The sequence below is a fragment of the Mytilus californianus genome, unplaced genomic scaffold, assembly GCF_021869535.1.
Source record: "Mytilus californianus isolate M0D057914Y unplaced genomic scaffold, xbMytCali1.0.p SCAF_7, whole genome shotgun sequence".
Classification (NCBI taxonomy): Eukaryota; Metazoa; Mollusca; class Bivalvia; order Mytilida; family Mytilidae; genus Mytilus; species Mytilus californianus.
Window position 1 is genome coordinate 57,414,370 of NW_026262723.1, and position 25,161 is coordinate 57,439,530.

Genomic DNA, 25,161 nt, shown 5'->3' on the forward strand with positions numbered 1-25,161 from the left:
AGAAAATCCATGAATTGCTAATTTCCACACATTAGCTTTAATCTTATTTTTTTACTTAATTTCGTTCAGGTTTTACAAATGATTTTTTATCAAAAACGTGAATGTTCTAAATAATATCTGACCTGTTCACCTCTGTTGTCTAATTCACAACTAGGTTCTGCTACTGTTTTGTCCATCTCTTCTTCTTTTTCGGATTTTGACTTTTCTGCTTGTAACTATAATAATGAAACTTAAACACTTGATAACAGATTGTTATATAAACTTTCTGTTGCAAATGACTAAGATAAACAGTGGAATGTCCATAAGTAAAACAGTGGGGCCAATCAACCAAACCTCATGAATGGACATTATTAGTGTCAGAATAAGCTGAAAGGGATACTATTATTGGGCTGAAAATATATGGTCGACGTAAAATTAAGTATACGCAATGTTTTAACAACTGTCGAACACAAAGTGACATCTTTCTGTGATATTTCATAAGTTGAGACCTTGTATATTCAAAGAATTCAAATTATAATCAAGTATAACCATGTCTTTTGTTTTTCTGCTAGTATTTATAGTTCATCGGGAGGAAAGGGGAATCTCTTTTCAATTACTTTTTTTATTGTGCCCATTTGGTATCTTCTGTGTCCTTTTTACATACATCTTGTTTGAAATATTAACTAAACATTACTTCCAACTGCTTTATAAAACTGGTAATATATAACAGATGATGGAATACGAACGACGCGCGCCAGGCAAAGGAATCATATAACACTATCCCTTTATGTCTCTTTCTGATTGCAATGCAGTTGAAAAAAAAACATGTATATGTGTTCCCTAACCTTTTTTCCTCGTGATTCTATTTTTCTGTTCACTGTATATATTGTATGTTTCGAGGGATGCAATCCGAACCAAATTGCTTATCTCACATCAAAAAGATGATCTCAAAGACTAACAGTCTGTATTATCAGGCGTCAGATCTAGGCAAATCAATACAAGTTCCTATCATTCAGTCTAGTTAGACATACAGATTCAAATTATAAGGGATTGGGAAACTGGTCGTGACAAAACATATGATTGCTGCAAGCCTCTGAAAAAGTCCGTTAATTCAACATTTGAATAAAAGTTTTGATTTTAATAACATATAAATTTGATTAATGAATGAAATTAAATCTCACCTGATCACTACAACTTTCTGAATTACAACTAGATGCTGCTACTGCTTTGACATTAGCTTCTTCGATTTCATATTTTAACTTTTCTGATTGTAACTATTATAATACAAAGAGAAATAATTTATTACAAACTGCTACCAATAGACTTCAATTTGTCATGCTTATAATAAATATGCTAAATACTTTCTATATGAACAAGTTGAATAAATTCATGTAAGCACAATTTGGCAATCAAACCTGTCACAACTGTATTATTGTAGGTCTGAAAATTTCTGGTTGGCATTAAAATTAAACTTTAAGAGAGTGATAAAAATGATAGTAAGATGTTATCATCACCAGAAAAAAAAAATTACAGCACTGAATCATGAAAATATATATACAAGGCGATCAATGTCGAACAAAAAGCTACATTTTCAATAATGATATGTACGATGACCTGTTTTAATTCCTACAGTCTTCTAAAACAGAAGGAGGAAAGTACTTCCTTTTTTAAATGTTTTTTTATAAAAAAAAAAAGAAGATGTAATATGATTGCCAACGAGACAGACAATTGTCCACAAAAGACCAAATTTCACAAAAATTAACAATTATAGGTCATCGTACGGCCTTCAACAACTAGTAAAAATCCATACTGCATATGTAAAACCATACAAACGAGAAACTACATTTGACATTTGACAAACGGCTAGAATTATGTTCAGAATAATGAACAAAAACCAGTTTGATATACAGCAACAAACGACAACTACTGAATTTAAAGCTCCTGACATGGGACAGACACATACAGAATATGAGGGGTTAAACTAATTTGCTGGCATCAAACCCTCCCCATTAACCATGACAGTGATACAACGGCACAAAATACGAACAAAATATACAAAACAATAAAACGAAAAACAAATATCAGAAACAACATAAAATGAAAACAACTCAATCACAGGCTTCTGACATGGGGAAGGCACATACAGAATGTGGAGGGGTTGAACTAATTTGAAGGCGCCGACCCTCCCCCACTTGTGACAATGATGAAATAGTACAACATAAGAACAGACTAGAAACGATCTTGAACGATATTGACTCTCCCCCCTTTCATAACACGGTCATAGAGATCATATCTATAATTCGACGGTTTTTTTATGTATCCATACGAAATAATAGGTGGTTCTTTGTTATCCAAATAGGGAGGTATACAGTTTTGAATGGTTGAGTCATTAAATATACTTTATTAATTTTACGCAAATAATCGTAGAGTGCGCTGAAAAACGAGATTATGACTCCTTGAAAATATCTTGTAATTTACTAATTGTTATTTGACCAAGTTTACATAATAATTGATGCTTACTATCTAATCTAAATATAGATAGAGGATCATCAAGTGTATAATTTATACAATGTTTATTTTGTTGATTTCTTTTATCAACAATATTCATGATATCAATAGACGAAGTTTTAAATATGTCCCTTTTCCCCGTTGTATTGTCATCTAGGCCAAGGAGATATGCTGTCTGCAGTCGAGATAATATTCCGAGACAGTTTGATAATTGCACAGAATCTTCAAATTGTTTATGTAATTGCCCTTGTTGTTTCTGGATCGTTTCCAGTGGCAGGAATATTACAAATCTAATATTGTGATTGTGTTTATCTAAATGTTGGTTTCTTTTTCGATTGACGACGGCGGTTGAATTTATATTTGGAATACGGTTTATTCACCACGTGCATATCCTTGAAGGACTTGTGTATTTTGTTATCTTGCCATTTCGTAAAATCATTTTTACTACGGCTAATGAGAGAATTTAATGAGGCCAAAAGTCATAGCATTGAAAATAACTTCAACAATATCTAGGTAAACAATCATGTGATTTTTTGGTTTGTAAACTGGTTCGATGCAGTCACAAACGTTACATTAAAACCATTCATTCAGTTTTTGGTGAATTGGCATATATTTCATGCATTGTTTACAATTGCTTCAATGGTAGACCTATCTCAGTAAAAGTTCCTGTTATTTGATGCCTTCTAAGTTCTTATCCTACTTCATTATGAGTGTTACTATCCGTTTTGTTCACTTCCGCCTCTCTTTGAAAGTCTTTGTTACTTTTATTCACATCAACAGAAGATTTGAGTTTCGTTCCTAATCCGATCTCGTCATAAATCAAATAAATCTATAATTCTTTTACAAATTATACATAATATTAATGTTCTATGTAGTCAGATGAGACGAGTAAGTTTATTTTTACTATCTCGACGGTCATAGCAAATGCAGTAAATTTAACTTGTTCTTCAATTTCTAATGTCCAAGAGAAATCTTTACTATTTTGTATAAAAATAAGCTTGAAAAATCATATTACCCAGTATTGCCCAGTATAACTCATTTGTAGGAGTATTGCCCAGCACGGGAACCCCCCTCCCCCCCCCCCCCCCCCCGGGTTTTCCCGCCCGGATAATACTTTGCCAACCCTGTCAGCAATATATCCCCATAAGATTTACTTTAATAATTAAAAGTTAAAAATAACAGCTTCACAGGGCCGCTTATTGGGTTTCTGGGTTTTACTCCTTTTACCTGAAGTAGAAAAAAATATATTTTTGTCCTCACAAAAATATTAAGGTGCAATGAGTTATACTGGGCAATACTGGGTAATATGATTTTTCAAGCTTATTTTTAAACAAAATAGTACAGACTTATTGTAGTTTAATAGTATTATAGCTAAATACATACATTTTGTACAGATAACCATTTAGAGTCATTCATGAAGATTGAAAATTCAATTTCTTCATTTTCTCCACTAGTTCTATGTAGGGAAAATACATTTTTGGACTTTCCAGGATACTAAATGTAAATTTTCTAGCTTTGTTTCAATATTAAATCAAAGTTGAAAAAGGCATTTTATTGCAGTTTTAAAGTGAATTGTAAAGATTGATTGTGTTACAATCATATTGCTAAATAAACATCCTAAGGGGAGAGGCCATGAACACTTATAGACATCAAAAGGCTGATTATTGTTATATAAACAAATCTGTATTATAACCTGAACAATTACTTATTAATTAGTGATGTACATAAACATATGCTAAAACTTAGTCAACATTTTTAGTAATAAACAAAAATGTTTAAAAGTAATTTTCCTAGCATAGAATTGTTAATTTTTCATATTAGTTATAATTATTTAAAAAACAAAATTGAATCCTATGACTTCAATGTATTTAATTTGTGATTAATCACTAAAACCCCTCTAAAATTCAGGCCAGTATTTCATATTACCAAGTATTACCCGGTAAAACCCAGTAAAAATCGGGTTTTCCCAGTATTTCCAACTGGGCTGGCCAATACGCATAAAAACCGGGTTTTTGCCAACCCTGATTGCTAAACGAATGATATTTAAAAGTATAATACGAATATTGTGTATCTGCTTCTAATTTATAAATATATTAACATGAAAAGGAGTAGATTTCATTTTCGTCCATTTTTCAAGAAATGTGTCAACTTTTTCCATCTTTTTTCATGATGTTCATTGATTTTTTTGTTATAAAGTAAAGCATATGGTATATAAAGACTATTTCAGCAAAAAATATGTGTAAGCGAAGGTTGACGCTACTGTTAATTTTTCAGAAAACTGTCATAAATTTTGCATAATTCTGCAAGAAATAATGATTTTACGAAATTCCCTTTTATTAAGTTGTCACGAATACGTAACTAATGACGCAATTTGTGAATATATGACTGAAACAGCTGGACATTTTTACATATGTTTAAATCAAATGTTTACTACATTATCAGTTAATAATTTCTTTAATACCTACATATCTCGAAATCTTTCATTTTAAAAAGCACATACTGTCATAAAAATCAGGTTTTTTGAAAATTGCATTTTTTACGATAATGATAGAATTACGATTGTTCAATCATCAGATGCTTACTTTTTATAGATGAAAGTTAAGTTATTTTTGTTTTGTTTTTAATTTCCTTACTTTATTTATCAACAGTTATGTTTCTTAAAACCTTGACTATAAAGTATCAAATACAAACTTAATTAAATATAATTTATTTTACATACACCTGTACTCCCGATTTTGTTTGTTCCATCTATGTACCATTACATAACGTTTACACTATTCAAAACTCAGCTTAAAATGTTTTAAAAACTATATTATCTTGTTTTTATTCATAATCATTAGACAAACAACAGTGCTCATGATTTATTTGTCTTTGCTTTTTCTATGGAAATTGCCTCTTGGGCGTTTATACTGCAGATATTTTAAGAGTTCATTTTCATATTAATCTACAATGGGAAGTTATTCGTATATAGCATTTTATATCGCATGGAAATCCATGTATTTCGAAAAATAGAAAAACAGATTTTCATTGGACGAGTAGGACTGAGTAACAGTTTTCATAAAAATTAAATCATTATATGTTCCATAGCACATACTTTTTCTGTGTACTAAGTAACTATGCAAGAATTACCACTAGGGTAAGATTTTATTATATTGTAAAAAAAACTGTCCTGCATTAAATCAGTTTTTATAAACAGTAGTACGTATACTATTAGTACAATCATTGCAAGATACTTTAATTTGAAAATATCAAAAGATCTGTGTTCTTAATAACTCGATCCTAGTATAACGCAATCTTATATAAATGTGATCATCCCTGCAGTTACTTTGTACACATAAAAAAGTTTATATGTATTTTGAAACTTTGTGAAACGAAAGTCAAGAAATTTGATTGAACACGATGTAGTGACTCTAATCAAGAGAAAATAAATAATGTCGCATAAAATGAAGATCGATGATTTAATCAAATATATCTATGGAACTTGTTTTTGAATTGATTGATTGATTGATTGATTGATTTGTTTTTGCTTAACGAACAGTAGCATATATTTTATGCTTGATCAGGATGACATTATGAATTGAAGGACTGTGGTAATTTCTACAGGAAATGTGTCATGTATATTTAACTTTCGATAAATCTAACTTTGAGCTTTATGGTGAAGGTTTTAAAAACATGTAACCTTATAATTGATCTATTGATAGTTGATTATACAGCCGATCCAGTAGACTATATATAAGACACATATATCTATATTATCATACTAAATATTGGATATTTTTCATATTAGTTTAGTTTTATTAGTGAAATCTAAAAAAGTTTTCAAAACATATAGAACTTCTACTAGACATCGCCTTGTCTTAATATACACATGTCCACCAGCGGATACAATCTTTATTATTCTGGAGTCTATTGCCTTTAAAAATCAATCCCTATTTTTTTGTTTAATCGACACCTTTTATCTCCGTGGTTCCTTCAAATATATGCTTAAGAGCTGGTAATTCACTATCACAAATTGAACAGATATTACAGTTTAAATACCAATAAATAAATTTAAACTGACGAATTCAAATATTCATTAATGAACTTCTTTTTACAAATAGGTGTGAAACATGTACTCAGCGTAAATCATCAATTATTACCAGACCAATTATAAGATTTTTCGAATTGTGAATATGTGCGTAATTGGATAGTCAATGGAAAGGGATATACTATGAAATTAATTGACGGGTCATAGCTCTCGCACTAAATTTCATCGTATATTTCTTTCCATTTGCTAACCGATACATGTATCATACTATTAAATTGCTTCATTAATTAAAAACATATACATGTATCTAGACAAATACTTTCATTTAAACAAGAAAACAAATTGTCTTAATACTTGATCACATTACAATATAATCTTATTAACATGTTCATCCATTCGTAATTGTGGGACCTAAGTGGCCGAGTGCTCTAAGTAGTTTATCTACAGTGATCACTGATGTCAGCATTAATGTGGTTGTGTGTTCACCTCTAGCTCTTGGTAGTAAATGCGTTAGACCTCGCCCTTAATTGACTTGGACTGCCAGTTTTGATGCAATAGTTTTGTGGATTTCTCTAGGTTCTACGGCGGCCTCCGCCAATATAAACTGGCTGTCATGATACGACAAAGAATACTGATAGGGGCAGCTAACACCAATATTCAATAAATCATTCAACATTTCTTAGTATATAGACGTACTTAATAATATAAATATTTCTGTGACTGCATCCTCCATTAATTTGTAAGATCCTCTACAATAGATAATTTAGCTGATCTGTGGAGCAGGATCTGCTTACCCTTCCGGAGCACCTGAGATCACCCCCAGTTTTTGGTGGGGTTCGTGTTGCTTAGTCTTTAGTTTTCTATGTTGTGTCATCTGTACTATTATTTGTCTGTTTGTCTTTTTATTTTTGGCCATGGTGTTGTCAGTTTGTTTTCGATCTGTGACTTTGACTATCCCTCTGGTATCTTTCGTCCCTCTTTTACAGATCTAACATTGTTGGACTGATATTTAGACGAATTATATATCACCCCGTATGGCCCCGATACAAATGAATCCGGACGTTGATGCGTTCGAAGCGATAATCATGACAACATTTGGGATGACAACAATTTCGAATGCCTTTCTATAACTTATGTGAGAATATATCAATGTGCCTATGTACATGGTAGTTTATCTAATCAATTATACAGCTATTGCATGCTCAGATTTTGTATAGAACGTTTAATAAAACTGTTCGACGCAAAACGCACAGACATGGTGCAATTTTCTTCGTTTTATGAGGTAAATAATGTTGAATATCTTTTCTTACATAAACTTTTGCGTAGCAATACTTTAAGCAGTAATAAATAACTACAAGTTAAATTACTACGTGCCTTCAAATGTTCCCTAAAACTCAGAATAAACACGATATCATACTAATTAAGTCTCCTCTTACTGTACCGTTCGTTTCACCAAGTGTACCATGTTCGTTGCACTTTTACAAATAATCACTGTACAATTCGTTGACAAAAACAGTCACAAATTTCTGTCTTTTTAAGCAATTCGAGATGGCATTAGCGACCCTTTTTTGTGTTTCATTGTCATTTTTTATCTGTAAACTTTGCCGAAATAGTAGACCATAAAATTATCAGTCTTTCAAGGCCAACATTGAAATGTTTTGACCAGCGCACATCTGACCGCAATTTTTCTAATGAAGGCTAGGTATTTCAATGTTATTCCAGATGAAAAAAAGTTTCATGAAATATATAACAGCCAGTAAACTTAAATAACTCTTATTATTCACATTTTGAAGCCCTTTCAAATGCAGATTTTGGGGACAGTTCGCCTAAACGAAAGCAGCCATAGAATCTCGATGAATATTGTTTGTCGAATGCATTAGATGACATTCAAACTGTTTATATATATATATAGAGAGAGATTCTATGAGACAAATATCCACCAAACTTTAAATGAAGTGGATGTAAACAATCATAGTCTATCGTACGGCATTCAACAATGAGAAAAACCTATACCGTATAGTCGGTTATAAAAGGTCTCGATATAAAAAAAAAAGTGTGATACAATTAAAACGAGAAAACTAACGTCCTAATTTTATAACTAAACAATTAACGAAAAACAAATATGACAGACAAACCATTGTACTACAGGCTCCTAACTTTGAACAGGTACATACATAATGCGGCGGGGTTATACATGTGAACCCTCAACCATCACCCTAATTTGGGACACTGGTGTAACTGCACAACATGATAAAAAACTGCACTAATCAGTTGCAATTGGTTTCATTCAAAATTCGATACGAGGCACAAAAACATCTAACATAAAACAATACACATAAAATACCGAAATAAGATTACTGATAGTTATTTCGAAGCCAATTACAACTAAAAAATGAATCATGTTCTTCAGGACTTAAGTATCAATCAGTATATGTCCAATGGATTTAGGAGGGCCTCGGTGGCCGAGTGGTCTAAGTAGTTACTACTGTAATCACTAGCCAGTCATCACTGAGGTTGTGAGTTCAAACCCCGCTCGTGCGGGTGCACTCGACTCCAATCTTAATTAACTAGGATTGTCAGTTTTCCTATCGAAGGCCGGTGGTTTTCTCCGGGCACACCGGCTTCCTCCACCAATAAAAACTGGCCGCCATGAAATAGCCCAAAAGCGGTGCTTAAAAGTGGCGTTAAAACACCAAAAATCAAAATCAAAATCCAATGGATTTAGTAAATACGTCATAGCAACACATGAACTTGTGCGATGTCAAAAAATAAGTAATCAGTATCGAGAGGATGTACGATCTCATGAGTTCTCATAAGTATGAATAGTTAGTAATATTTATTTAGTTATGCTTTGATTTTTCACACACAAGTTCATTGTTTGTACCGATAAATCAATATTTAAAGATTTCACTACTGTTAATTTGATAACCTTTCCTTTACGAATATTCTACGGATCAATTAGTTTACTCGGATCGTGTCTAAATTTACGGGCTATTTAAACAACATCAACGTAAAAATTTAGAAACACGTTAAACCATTCGCATTATGTACCGATGACCCCAAAGGATGACTGGGGAATACAGATATGGTCACTTTGGTCTTCTTCCGACCGGCAGTAAAACCCTCGCGAAGTTGTTCGCCCGTTTAGTTGTGCGGGATGTACAAGTACGCAGCATCGATTAGTTAGAATAGGAATGTTATATCTAATGCATCATGTAGAGAGAGTGCCACGCTCTCTGCACTTTAGGAACCCTTGCAACAACTCTATGAGGGGTCCGAAGTGGCCTGTTGCAAGGCAAGGCAAAATTTGTGTCCCGATCCAAAATACCCTCTTTTTATCCAGTGGTAGTCCAAACTTCCCCGACGTAGTTCTGGACAGCCGCCATTACAGAACCTACCTATTGGTGTCATTGACAAAGGGGGATCCAGGTAATTTTCACCAATACGAACTTTGAAAGCGTTTATTTTTTATTAATATTTAAATAGACATGAGAGCAGCAACAAACCAAATGTCTACGGTTAGGTAGATGATTGATGTTTTACCCAACCGCATTATGTACCGATGACCCAAAGGGTAACTTTGGATCATAAATAGCGGCAGTAAAGCTCTCGTTGAACTGTAGCTTCCGTTTGGCTGTGTTGAGTGTCTTAATTAGCGGCCACGCCGGTCAGATTTTGGACGTTCACTCCGATGCCTATGTGTTTAGAGTGCCATGCCCTCTGCACGTTATGAACCATTGCAACAACTCTATGAGGGCCCCAGAGGTGGTATTTTGTAAGGCTAAATTTCATTTTCCAATGCCAGTTTTAATCCCCCAAACCACCACCACCATCTCATCCCGATCAATCCTTATCATAGGACCACCTACATTGTATTATAAATTGTTAATAAATAATTACATGCATGAAATATTTGCCATATGATGCTAGGAAAACAATAATTTATCATATTGCACGTACATCAGTCAATCCCTTTAGTCATTTTTATCCTATTTGTTAAGTTAAAAAAATATGCAGGAACCTAAGTTTCCTATTTTAATGCTAACATTCTTATCTTGCTGACAATTTTAAAAGGGGCAAATGTTTGGAAAGTCAAACTTTTTGTGTTTCTAAATGCTTGTAGTTGCTAACTTTGGTAACTTTGAATTTGTATTACACCACAAATACAACCACACTTTAGTATCGAATGATAGTTCACTCGGACTAAGCAAGATCGGCTACCAAAAATCAAGAAATACTGAGTTTGTCGGGGATCTTGATATCCATCTCATAACGAACAAAGCCCATTATAATATTAGGCTATTAGGAGTCGTTGGTTCTTCATATTGGAACTTTTGTGTTATTTTTCATGAACTTAAGAGTGTAAAACACGTAAGAAATCAAAATTTGAATAAAATTCATATGTGTGGGTAAATATTTAAAGATGCTTATAATAATCAGAACGAACGACAAATCATTTGGATATTGGTATCACAGTAGTATTGCATGACCCCTTGAATCTGCCTCGGAGATTCAGGCCAAAAGACTGTGAACCATTGGTTGTCTTTGATTGCTGTCCACCATGATTTGCTTTTTTTTTCATTTCTTGTGGTAGTATAGATAAGATCTCTTGTTTTATTATTTTCTAATTAGACCACGTATTTTTTATCCTATACGGTAACATAAGGTGTGGGTATTGCTCATTGTTAAATGTTTTTTTGTAAAAGATTAGAAAAATGCTATCAAATTGGCAGTCGGACGAGTTTATCTGTGGAGAATTGTATTTTTCTACCAATTTGCACTTTCATATAGATAATGAAACTTCTTACGTGTACAAAATACCTCCAAGAGTATTTCAACAATACAACGGATAGTATATGTTGCTTTATGCAGGTTATGGTGGTAAACTATTTTTTAAAATGTATATAGGTTAAAAACATATGAGAGCATGCTTTTGACGAATACAATATTGTTGCAACGAATCGTACAGTATAATACGTGTAACGATAACGAACCGTACACAATATGAAAACAAAGACACGTTTAGACATGCTTTTCTTTGTTTCTAGATAACACATAAACCTACGATCTTAATTAGTTTGTTAATTTAAAAGATGATATTTTCAAAAATACATGTTTTAAAAAAATATGAGGCACGAGAAACTTAAAATTTTGATCATTTAAAAATAGCAAGCATGCATTTATCAGTGGAATTGTGGTGCGTTTTTGAATGTTTGTCTTTAAAAATATCACATATTTGAAAAACCTTGCAGTAAGTGATGAGTAGTACTGCAAAGAATATATTCGAGAAAAATATCCGAAGAATAAATATTGGACTTTCTTTAAAACTGTAAAATCTTCACTGTCTGAACTCAATGGTACACGGTGTGTTCGATTCGAACGCGTCAACGTCCGGATTCATTTGTATCGGGGTTATACGGGTAGTATATACAGAATGTGTTTTCAGCCTTGTATCACTATCACTGATGATCCGATGGATAAAATCTGTCGTAAAGTTGTCACTGGTTCAGACGTACTTATAATATAAATAATTCTGTGACTGCATCCTACATTAATTTGTAAGATCCTCTACGATAGATAAGTCAACATTGTTAGGTTGATTTTCTAGGCATTTTATTTATATATATAAAAACCTTAAATGGATCTACGTAAACACATTTGATTTATCTCTCTTTACCATTATTGTAACGTAATGAACGTTACCAACGGTAGTGTCGTCAAGGACATTGTTAAATCGTCGCCTGAAGATTGACAGAAGGCATGAAAGCGCTAGTGACATTATTTTAACGAACTGTTATTATTTGTGAGAAATGTAGTCTGCGGATTTTAAATTTTGATTTATATATATAAAGTAGCATGAGTTCTCATCCCGGCTAGGGAAGAACAAAAAAATTTGCTTCCGCAAATTTACAGATCTAACATTGTTGGGCTGATATTTAGACGAATTATATATATATATGTAAAACAAGTCAAAAAGGGTACAACATTACCAAAAAATAATAACATAATGAACAAATGTTAAATATTTCGGATAACAGATATCCTTCAGCAGTATGATTATGATGTAAAATGAATCATATCAATCTATTCTGATTATAAAACTATAACAATCTTGAAATTTATACAATAAAACAGTCAAACCCGAACATCATAGAGACGCTTGTACAATTCTAAAATTTATTAAACATGACGTAGGTTATATAGCTATTTACAACAGAGACTGCAAAGATATGCTTCAAACAAAAAAAGTAATGTGCGATATGAACTGGTACAACACTAAAATTTCAAAGGTGACGACAGTTAAGATGTTACAACAACGATTGCGTGGAAATACATTCTCAATAAACAGCACTGCCCGACCTAAGCTGGTACAATATTTCAAATTTGACAACGGTAAAGTAATTAAATCAGAGGCTACGTATTTATACATCCCAAATAAATAGCAGTTTGATAATGATTAAAAAAATAATAATAAATTTTGACTAAGGTTAAATAAGCACGAGGAACTTAACATTTTGATCATTTAAAAATAGCAAGCATGCATTTATCAGTGGAATGGTCATGCGTTTGCCAACAAATACTGAATACCCAAACATTTACTTGCCTCTCCACTGGGTCTGTGTACACTATATTTTATAATGTAACTTGCAAAACCCAGAATTTTTATACCTTCTTCAGTGTCGATTCGGCACACAGTATGTTGGCGAGACAGAACAGTCATTCAACAAACGCATGAATGGTCATCGAAGTGACTACAACTGCAAGCCCGACCTCCCCGTAAGTCGTCATTTGAGATCACCTGGGCACGCCCAAGCTGATCTCAAAAACCTTACCATCACAATCATAGACCACAACAAGGGTTGGTCAAAGGCCGACAGACTTGCTAGGGAAAGGTTTTGGATAAGAAAGCTAAGGACAGTCTCCACAGAGGGCATAAATGAAAAAAAAAACATAGAATGAGTCACTCATTTCCCCTACAATTACGCATTTTCCTACCATCACTTGTTTCCAGTAACTCAGACTTTCGTACTGGACTCTTACAGATTTAAGGAATTTTTTAATTATACCAGTTTAAATTACAGGGTTCTATTCATTTGGGAGGGTGTACAAGTACGCAGTCACGTTCAATTATTAAACCTTTTATCATTTTTTTTAATCATTACCAAACTGCTATTTATTTGGAATGTTTAACTACGCAGCCTCGGTTTTAATTACTCTACCGTTGTCAAATTTGAAATATTATGTTTCATCTCTATGATGTTCCGGTTTGACTGTTTTATTGTATAAATTTCAAGATTGTTATAGTTTTATAATCAGAATAGATTGATATGATTCATTTTACATCATAATCATACTGCTGAAGGATATCTGTTATCCGAAATATTTAACATTTGTACATTTTGTTTTTATTTTTGGTGATGTTGTACCCTTTTAGACTTGTTATATATCATATGTTGTAGTGTACTGTATCATAATTATATGATCCATCGCCCCGTTAGATTTGTTGTTGGCTATTATTCAGTCATTTTATATATATATAGATCCGATTTCACCTGGATAGATGCACGCTTGATAAAGCTAGTTAGTCTAGCGAAATATTGCGTTTATTTTCATCATTTTGTAAATATTTTAAACATTCTTATATTTACATACTAAATAGTGTGTTAAAATTACATTGTTAGGCAATCTATATATATATATATATATATATATATATATATATTTATATATATATACATATAATAATAATATGTTGAACAAAGGTAAATTAAAGCAATGTAATTGGACAAGGGGTTAATACATGAGAAGAACATAAGCTCAATGATAAGTAAAAAAGTAATATTCGCATTGTACATGTTGTAGGACATTCCCACAAAAATTATTATTGGTCTATTTCTATTATAATCAATTTCATGTTTGCTACTTTCATTTATCCGACACTTACCTGTTCTGTCCCAGTTTTCTGAATGACTTTGACCAATTTTGATTTTGACGTTTTTGATACACTGAAAAAAAATTTTGACATTTTTTAAGTACATATCTTATATACAGCCGTGCTTGTTGTGGAAAATACGTCCAACGAATGCATATTAAAATGTAGAAGTACATCGCAAATGACACCGAAAGCATTAAAACAGAAAGTTGATTCGAACTGTAGAAACATTTGCAGGATGATATCATTAGGTACACAGCAATAACCTTCAATTTGTATTATGCCTTGATGTATATGTATATTTTCTAAGTTTAAGATTTAGTGACGACATTTATAAAGAAGATAGGGTATTAAATGCATCAAATATGTTTTTACATATAAATGCTGATAACGATTTGTTTTTTTTTAATGTATTTAAAAGTCTGTGTTATCTGATACCTTGCAATACAACCTTTTCCCCCCAAAAAAGTCATCTTCATAAGTACACTAACACTCAAAATTATAACGATTATAAAGCATTTTGAATGCACATTCGAATCAGGATAGCACAATCACGACCAGTAAGAAAATTTGTTTTAATTACATTAATTCTTCATAGCCGGCACACAGTGATTTAGATATAACGACCTGTGTTTTTTATGTCTTGTTTTTCCTGGTAACATTGACTTTATTCATGTTTTGTTGCGGCAAATACCTTCTGATTGGTGGGGGGAAAGGGCAGTTTCACATTTTTCTGCCATTTTAAATGTGAGCGTAAACGGCCCATGAACATTCCTTGGATTAAAAAAAATAAAACTAATTCGTAGGAAGAAACGACGCTCATTTTGATAAATTAAATCCAGTCAGAAAACAAAATCATACCATAATACAAACGCACTCATTTTAGTAATTTAAGATGAAAAAGATGATCAAAAATGTTAAATGTGTTTGTATTGTAAATTAGTCTCATATTTTGATGGATCAGATGTTGTTTGTCATTTTTTATGATTAAAGAACCTTATTGATATATACCCGTGAAAATTCAATACATTATTTATTTTAAATTTCCAGGTTTAGTATTACCGTTAGAATAATAAAAAATGCTGATCTTTGGCAGACATGTCCTGAAAAAAATAAGCTGTTAACATTTTCAGTGGTTTAAGTTTACGACTATACGTTAGAAGGTTTATTCAAAAAGGTAATTATTAACCATCATATTTATTTTTGTTTTGCATGCGCAACTTTGCCACATATCTTTTGAAAATAGATAAAAATTTCAGGGGTAAAATAAAGTTGTACTGCAAACTATATTTTTTCATCAGGCATTTATTAAAAATGACTCAAGTGTTAAGATAAAAACCTATGTCAAAGTAAAACAAATATAACATATACTTAGAGCCAACTAATTCAATTACTCAAGAATAATGAATCTGAACTTGCGTTTAACTAAGAGAAGGTGTTACTCGTCAACAACCTTCATACGCAGTCAAGGAAACCCAAGAGCGGTTATTAAGGTAGCCAAAATGTCTTCCTCCATCTTGAATTTTGAAAAAGCAGATAACAATCGGTCTAGATCTTTAACGAAATGTGCTAACTTCGAGAGTAGTTTGTAATTCATATGTAAGACTGTTCATGTTAATATAAAAAGTGTTTTATCATAATAACGGCTGTATTTTACAAAAAATAAACCAGAATATTTTTGTTTGATTCAATTTTTTTCCAACTTTGCCACAATAGGGGATATAACTCAAATATAAGGGAAGATAACTCAAATCAAATAATTTTAATAATAGAAAGTGTTGTGAACTACCTATTTTATTATCTTGCAAGAAAACGAGTCCGGTGACCCCTTTGTTTTCCTTTTCATATCTGAAATCATATTATTAGAGCTATCTTCTCATATTTTATCGTAAAATTCTATTGTGTAGTTTTCTTTTGATCACACAAAATTGGATTTTCTATACAAAATCTGACTATTTTGCCTACCTGTAAAAAAAGCCCAGTGACTCATACTTCTTATTATATCTTTTCAAAATAAGCATGATACAAACTACATTTTGACCAAATATTAAAATAATCTATGGATTTTAATTTAGACCCCCATCTACCTTTAATATCAAAGTAAATTAATATTTGTGTGAGCTACTTTTATTCAGATTTGTCATTACAAACAAGTAAACATTTTAATATTATTAAATAAATATACTAGTATATATATAAAAATGAGAATGTAAATGGGGAATGTGTCAAAGAGACAAAAACCCAACCAAAGAGAAAAAACAGCCAAAAGCCACCAATATATATATGCGACCAACCTTTCAGTTCTTTCCACAATTTCACATAATATTTTCACATCCAAGTTCACTATCTGTATGTTTGGTCTACCAGTTTTGCTTTTGATCTTCAATCCATCAATGTACGATTTTAAATTGATTTCCAATCGACCACCACTTATAACAGTATTTAGTTTTTCACGTTCATGCCTTCCATGAAAGTCACACTGCATTGTAATTGACTGATTTTCATTGCAAATGATATTTGTTTTGCATATTGTAATCTCTTCCTTGGCAAGTATTGACGAAACATGATTAATAAATACATCATTTTCTGTAATTCTTTCATATAAAGCTCTAGCTATGCACTTTTCCTCCGGAAAATCTTGTAAGGGATCTTCCTGAGGTGTGAAGGACAGCTTTAAAACTGCAAAACAAATATATTAACTATCAGTCAGTGTTTTGTTTTTCATCTTCCAGATAAAACTCATCAAGGAAACCAGACTTACAACTTGATACGCCATATGCACATTTGATCTTCGTAAGATTCATCAGTGGCGCTCTATTCAACAGTTGGAAGGCAAAATTGATCTTCAGAGTTGAAGAGCATCACAAACATAATTCCGAAAAATGAACCAAATAATCTTTTGCTACCTATGCCTGGGCCAGAAAAAAACAAAACTTATATAATGTTTACCGTTTTTCGATGCTTAATTTAGACAGTGAACAAATCAATGATATTCCAGTCAACTCAAACATGCTGACTTCCAGAACTGAATGAAGCTATAAACAAATCATACACATCTAAGAATTTCCATCTTTGCTTTGAAACATATATAAGTATTTAATATGGCTTATGTTCTTCTATTTTATTTTATGATGGCATGATACTAAGACATAATCTTTCGATAAGTTCAATATAAGTTCGGAGCTGGCATGTCAGTAACTGTTAGTAGTCCTTTGTTAATTTATGTCGATCATTGTCATTTTGCTTAGTTTCTTCTTTTACATTTTCTAACATCGGACTCGGACTTCTATTAAATTAAGTTTTTTTTGTTTATTCTACATTACCTAGGGGTATAGGAGATGGGTTGCGATCTCACAAAACATGTTTAAACCTGCCAAATGTTTGCGCCTGTCTCAAGTCAGCAATATCTGGCCTTTGTTAGTCTTGTGTGTGTGTTTTTTTTTTAAATTTTGGTTCATTTATGTTTCTCTGAACTAGTACACATTTTTATTAAGGGGCCAGCTTAAACCCGACTCCGGTTGTGGGATTTTCTCGCTGTGTTGAAGACCCATTAGTGGCTTTGGGCTGTTTTCTGCTCTTTGGTCGGGTTGATGTCTTTTTGAGACATTTTCCATTTCCGTTCTCAATTTTATTTTCACGACTTACAAGTAGAATAACCTGAAACTGTAAAGCAGTATGAAATCATAATACCCTTTAACTGAGATTGTGTATCTTAAAATGTTTGATCGATTTTCTAAGAAGATTGCGAACTTTCTTTAACATTATGTCTAAACTACCCCGGCAAAAAATGTTTGTACTCTATGGTATCTAATAATCGGCACGGTGACGGAACACCAATAGACAAAGAAAAGGTAAGTTTCTCTTTATTCATTTATTTTTATGATATCGAAGAATATATATACATATATAACTATTTTCTATTGTGAGATTATTTCCTACAACCGTTCTAGATTAACGGAGAAATAAGTAAAAATGCACGCCAATATGATGAATTTAGTCAACTTTTCTTGAATTTGTTTAATTTCTCATTAAATTAATCACATTGTACGGAAAGAAAGATATTGACATGGAGATTGCAAAACTAGTCCCTTTGAGCGCCTCAATACTTGTATTTTTGTGTATAATACGAAAGAAATGGGTCATGTCAAAATTGAAGGACCCGGTTTTGTCAATGTGTACAACCCGGTTTTGTCCTAGATTTCACATGGCAGAACCCTGTTTTGTCAAAGGAAAAACATGCATAGTTGCATAACATAAAGAACTTCAGTGTTTAACATGTTTAAAAGGAGTTTAATGGCTCGTTGAAAAACGATTTCCTTCAGAGGACAACTTATTATTTATTTGAATCTGTAAACACTTGAATTCCTATATATGAATTATTTAAATTTGAGTGTTTAAACTTGGAATAAGAGTTTACGGTCTTAAAAATTGAAGGACGCACAATATACGATTTTCTTGCACAACAGGATGTTTATCTTTATAAGTAATCCAATCTACCTAGGGTGTAATCTTTCCTATGATCTTTTAAAACAAATCTTCTAAAGGCTAAATGTTCATTATAAGGCATGATAATAAGACAAATGTGTATATGCATGCAGAATTGCCGTAGAAAATGAATGGTTATGGGGAGAAAAGGATTACAATAATCATGCATTAAAAATCAAATCTATGTATCCCTAATTGAAACTATAATACTAAGTTTTAATTAGTATAATAGTCTCGGACCATCGAGAAAATGCAATAATGATTATTTTATTAATAGTTGTATAATTAAACGGTTCTGTGTTCTCTCCATTGTGTTATGATTATCGTGCATTGACGTTGGTCAATGTATTATTGACAATATATAGGGACGGATTAGGGTTTTTTCAAAGTGGGCGTAATACAAACATTTTACATACCGCAGAGCGTAGCGAAGAAAATATTTTTTCCCGGATAAATGCTTTAAACACGTGCTCCTTATGAGATCTATTTCTGTGCAAATATAGAAAAGAATTCGTTGGTTTGGATTGATGCAAACATATATAATTCACAAACAGCATATATCATACAAACTTGATAATTTCTTATCAGAAGGAATCTATATAATCGCTTTATAAACATAATTATAAATTATGTGATAAAATAATTGTAGGACATTAGTTAAACTAATATGATCAACATGGTTCCGTACATGAACCTTGCATTGTTTTATGGGAAAAAAAAGACAGGAATTGTGTGAAGATGAAGAGGGAAGCCGTGGACGTTGGGTTTCGCTATATTTTAATTGTTTATTTTCAAGAGACTTGAATTTTTTTCCAATAAAGATCAAATATGTCTTACTTTCTTGTGCTTTATCTTGGACCATCAAAAAACAAGTGCAAGTCAACTTTTAAAATGCTTACAAACTCTATAGGTTGCACTTTGCAAATGCAACTGTTTCACAAGCCACGCTTCTTTTGGGGAGATATATAATATTCATAGATATGTTAATTTGTTAACATACTGGTTCACAGATATGATCTATATGTTTCATCTCATAAATACATAACTTGGGAATGTTACCAGTATAGAAAAACATGGTAGCGCCTAGAATTTAATTCTAAGGAGGACCAAAAGTGGAGGTAGGGGTAGTATGGAATTTTAGTATAAGTCTAAACTCTTAGAAGGTCAGGGCATATAAATGTTGAAAATATGCCGCACAGCCCTATATTTTGACATTTGAATAAAATAGTAGTGCATATCAACTTTCCGTTCTGGGATATAATTTTTCACGAAACTTCATAGTAAAAGTGGCACAGTTTTAGCCGCAAAGGGAGTTTCCATGGGAAATTGCATTGTCCATATTTACAGAATTGCAACCTGAAAGCTTTTTTCTCTATTCCATTATTTATTGTACACTAAAAGTAATATATATATGACACATAAAGGAATATCAATATACTCACAGCACTGACTATCTCCTTTCTCCTTGTCAACATCTGATGCCATGTCTAAAAACAGATAACACATAACACGTAAAGTATCATTGGTTTCATGTATTTTTATATTTTTTAATTTATTCTTATATATACTGCCTGGGTGATTGCAGATTAAACTAGAGATTAAAATCATTTAAACAGAATGTTTTAATGTATTAATGATTCAGAAAACATTTGCTTCTGATCTAGATCTGACCTATGTACTGAACCACTCTGTTTCTCTGTATCTGGGTGTCAGTAATTCCATCAGACCACCCAAAGAATATAATAATAACAAGATTCTTATGTTATAATGACAGGTTGATATACTCACATAACTGACGGACAAGGGTAAAATTATATGGCTCCGACAGCTTTGTGGCGTTGTAAAAAAAATTGTGATTGTTGTCAATATTTGTCCTGACCTTTAAATGGTTTAAATCTTCTAGATTATATAGTAACAATACTGAACAATTGTTTTCAACATGGTTAATATATGACCAAAACATTGGCTGTAAAAAGTAAAATCACAAAAATACTGAACTCCGAGGAAACTTCAAAAAGGAAAGTCCCTAATCAAATGGCAAAATCAAAAGCTCAAACACATCAAACGAATGGATATAACATATATTCCTAGTCATATTCCTGACTTGATACAGACATTTTCTTATGTAGAAAATGGTGGATTGAACCTAGTTTTATAGCTAGCTAAACCTCCCACTTGTATGACAGTCGCATTAAATTCCATTATATTGACAAGGATGCGTGAACAAAACAAACAGACACAATAGGTAAAAATGTCAAAAATAAGGGTACAGCAGTCAACATTGTGGTATCATCTTAATCACTATAAAACAAACAAATGTAACAAAGAAGCACATAAGGCATACATCAAATTTTACATTCTCATTTTGCTCTTTTATTATTACGATTTTATTTATCTATGTAAAATCCACCCATAAAGGATGGAAGGTTTTAAGTACTGGCGTAGAATCGCGCGTTTGACGTTACACAGGTAGATATAAAATAATTTTGTCGTTCAAAATATGACGGGAAACATAAGTACAGAGTCACGTCAAATGGATATCACAAAAAAACAGACTTAACAATAAAGTAATATTAATAAAATTAAATAATTTTGTCGTTCAAAGAATGACGGGATACATAAGTACAGAGTCACGTCAAATGGATATCACAAAAAACAGACTTAACAGTAAAATTAATATTAATAAATTTAAGACAAATAAAAGAATACTATAACACGTTATTAAGATGATAACAACGTCAGTACGCAGAATCTATACTTCAAGACCATCGTGTATTATTTGTGAAGTTGATACGTAATATTTATCAACATGGTCTTGGTTCACTTCCGATGAACTTTTTTAGAAAAAGGACGAGACGTTCTTTGACATACACCTGGTTCATCAACCTTCTGCTCAGACACTGGTGACGTTTTACAAAGTCTGAGTAGGATCTGCAAGCTCTTGAATACCGAATAAGTTGGGAAATGTATATCCCATATGCAGGTGAAGTTGGTATATTGCTACTAAGGTGGGGGGAATTGATAATTTCAAAATTAAAATCGTCTCGTTTGGCATAGATTCTGGTACTGAGATGACTGTGTATGTCAAATTCTAGGTATAAGTCTAAAAATGAGGCGGAGGAATCCGTGTCTGTTGTTTCTTTAATTTCTAGTTCTGGGGGATATATGTGAATGTCTCGTGAATGGAGATATTAAGACATGGAGGCTGTAGAAAGACGATATATGCTATTTAGCACTGTTATTTTCACTTGAATAGCTTTGGTCAGTATCACTTCAAAATACAATGTCTGTTGCTTTATAAATATCTTGAAATGAAGGCATTTTACTCATTGAATTTTGCAATGGAGGAATTTGATCAAGAAATGAAAATCAACTTAGACATCAACTTGAAACGGGTTCATACAGATAGCATATTAGCTACTAAAATGATTGAAACAGCTTACTTTATATTTGTTTTACATAGATAGAAATGTTTGGATTTCACTGGATCATTTCCTAGATATTACAATGTACTCTTAATTTTGATGCTAAGAGCAGAGAAATGTTCAGTATATCAGAAGAATCATTAGGTCCCACAAGCTTTGCGTTATTCACTACTTTATAAAACTTAGAAGATGTAGTAAAGATTTTAATGAGACAGATATTCACCAGCGACCAAATAAGTGGATATAAGCAAACATAGGTCACCATACGGTTTTCAACCATTAGCGTAACAAATACTGTATAGAAATCTATAAAAGGCCCAGACATGACAAAATGTAAAACAATTCAATCGAGAAAACAAACGGTCTGATTACTTACAAAAAAATAAACGAAAAACAAACATAACCGACAGCAACCACCTACATTATCTGAATGATATTTTCCTGACTTGAGACAGGCAAATACAAAATGTGTCTGTGATGCTCAATCCTCTTCCTAAATAAGAACAGGGGTGTAAAAGCACAACATAAGACTAGACTGTGAACTCTTGATCTTTAATTTACTGTGTAATGTTTTATGGAATGATGTGTGATGTTCAACCTTTATTTTTCATTTTGGCCGTTCTGATGTCTCTGTTTCAATGTCAAATGATTTTTTTTTTATATTTACTTTCGATCTTCTCATTTCTTTTCAGCAAGTTTGAACTAATTAGCAATGTCGATGTCCATTAGATTGTCTTGTTCATACTTTTCTGCCGACAGTTTATTAGTTGTGTTTTTTTTTTTTTGCAAATAAAATCAAAATGGTCACCTAATTGAACACAGTGACACAAAGAAATAGAAGCTGTGCACTTACTAGGACCGTTGCATGAGGATTTTTTTTTTGCCAAACCTATATATAATATATCTACCACAGTGAAACAAAATAAAGCCATGCAAACGATATGAATATTCATATACACCTTCGAAGAAATCATACCAAACATTAACATCCAAATGAGGCACCTAGGGTTTTCTTTTACCAATTTTGAATTCGGATGCTTATCCAAAAACAAACATTGTCACTAAAGTAGAAAAGAAGATTACCGTAGCTGTGTTTGATAAAACCTTTCAGAATTTTTAATCCTTAATGCTATTTAACTTTGTACTTTATTTTGGTTTTTCTACGTTTATGATTCGAGCGCCATTTTAGAGTCTTTTGAAGACGAAACATGTGTCGGACGTACAAACACATAAGCCTTGAGTCTTATTTTTACGATACAATTAGTTTGGAAAGCCATATGAATACAAAAAAAAGTAAATTTTACATAACAGTGACAATATCGAAAATTTTACATATTTTTAGTATTTTCTCTTCTTACCTATTATCATTTAAAAGCATTGGTCCATTAGAATTAGATTATGTTGTTCGCACATTCTTTAACGAATCAAGCAGATTACACTTAATTGTTTAAGAACCACTACCTGAATCCGTATTAAATAATATAAAATGGAGACCACCTTCATACTGTTGATTTTAATAAACATCTGTAACAAAAGTAAAATAAACTTAGGTGAAATTTAAAAAACCTAAAATTTGAAACTGATACTATAAATCAGAAGAGCATTAGTTAAGGAACAAAATAAGCTGATAATATTGACAGTTTATGGAACACTTTATGGAGATATTTGAAAAAGGCTGGATCGGACTTTTACCTTATATTTAGTATAGTAATGATTTTCAAATCGTAACAAAAAAATCGAGATTCTGCTTTAAATTTTGAAATGACTTTTTTATGAGCTATTGAAGTCTTCTATAAAAGAAAAGTGGGTGATATGAGGCAAATTATTTTATCCTGTATCGTAGGAAAAAACCCGCGAGGCCGAACATCTTACAAAAATTCATTAACCTGTCCTGACTATATCCTTAAACATAAAAACTATTTATGGGCTTTCTCAAAGTTCAGCACTACTTTATATAAGGAAAGGGTTTATGTGTGAACACATATACTTAATGCGCTCATGGACCTTGGATAGAGAGCATGTAACATTAATTAATAAGTGTCAAAACCCTGTATTTTCAGATGGCGTGGAAGCTGACTCTATGGAAGAGGGACGAAAGATACCAGAGGGACAGTCAAACTCATAGATCGAAAACAAACTGACAACGCCATGGCCAAAAATAAAAAGACAAACAGACAAATAATAGTACAGATGACACAACATAGAAAACTAAAGACTAAGCAACACGAACCCCACCAAAAACTGGGGGTGATCTCAGGTGCTCCGGAAGGGTAAGCAGATCCTGCTCCACATGTGGCTCCCGTCGTGTTGCTTATGTTATTACAAATCCGGTAAATAGTCTAATTCGGTAGGTCACATTCGTGAAAAGGGAAGGGTATTGTAGTTACGACATAAGGAACATATCCGATATCATCTGTTAAACGGTTATTCCATAACGCACAACCAACTCGTTATGGCGTCCGTAAAATTTACGAAGGGATGATTTCAACTTCAACATTTTGAACTCTTGCTTAAATAGCAATCCTCTATCAAGGGAATCATGATAGAAAATACAAGCCCGGGAATATCGTATCAATTGGGAGATATGTACTCCGTATGCAGGCGCTGCTGGAATGTTGCTACATAGAAATGGAAAGATCACTATTGGGAAGCTGAAATCATCTCTTTTGTCGTAAAGTTTTGTTTTCAACCGACCCTCATTGTCAATTTCTAGATGTTAGTCAAGATATGAGGCAGACTTAACTGTATCTGTAGTATCCTTTATCTCTAGTTCGATGGGATAGATTCGTTCAACATGGAAGTGT

At 32.3% G+C, this 25,161-nt stretch overlaps 1 protein-coding gene across 1 annotated transcript in view; it reads right to left on the reverse strand.

The window, feature by feature from the left end:
- Positions 1–20,417, reverse strand: part of LOC127708506 (uncharacterized) — a 46,691-nt gene extending 26,274 nt beyond the window's left edge. Inside the window, exons 1-4 of the mRNA XM_052213397.1 lie at positions 20,375–20,417; positions 17,026–17,126; positions 1,161–1,253; positions 123–215 (exon numbers count right to left, since the gene is read on the reverse strand). Of these exons, the coding sequence (XP_052069357.1) occupies positions 123–215; positions 1,161–1,253; positions 17,026–17,126; positions 20,375–20,417 (330 nt within the window). The remainder of the gene's footprint in view (positions 1–122; positions 216–1,160; positions 1,254–17,025; positions 17,127–20,374) is intronic.
- Positions 20,418–25,161: the final 4,744 nt, after the last annotated feature.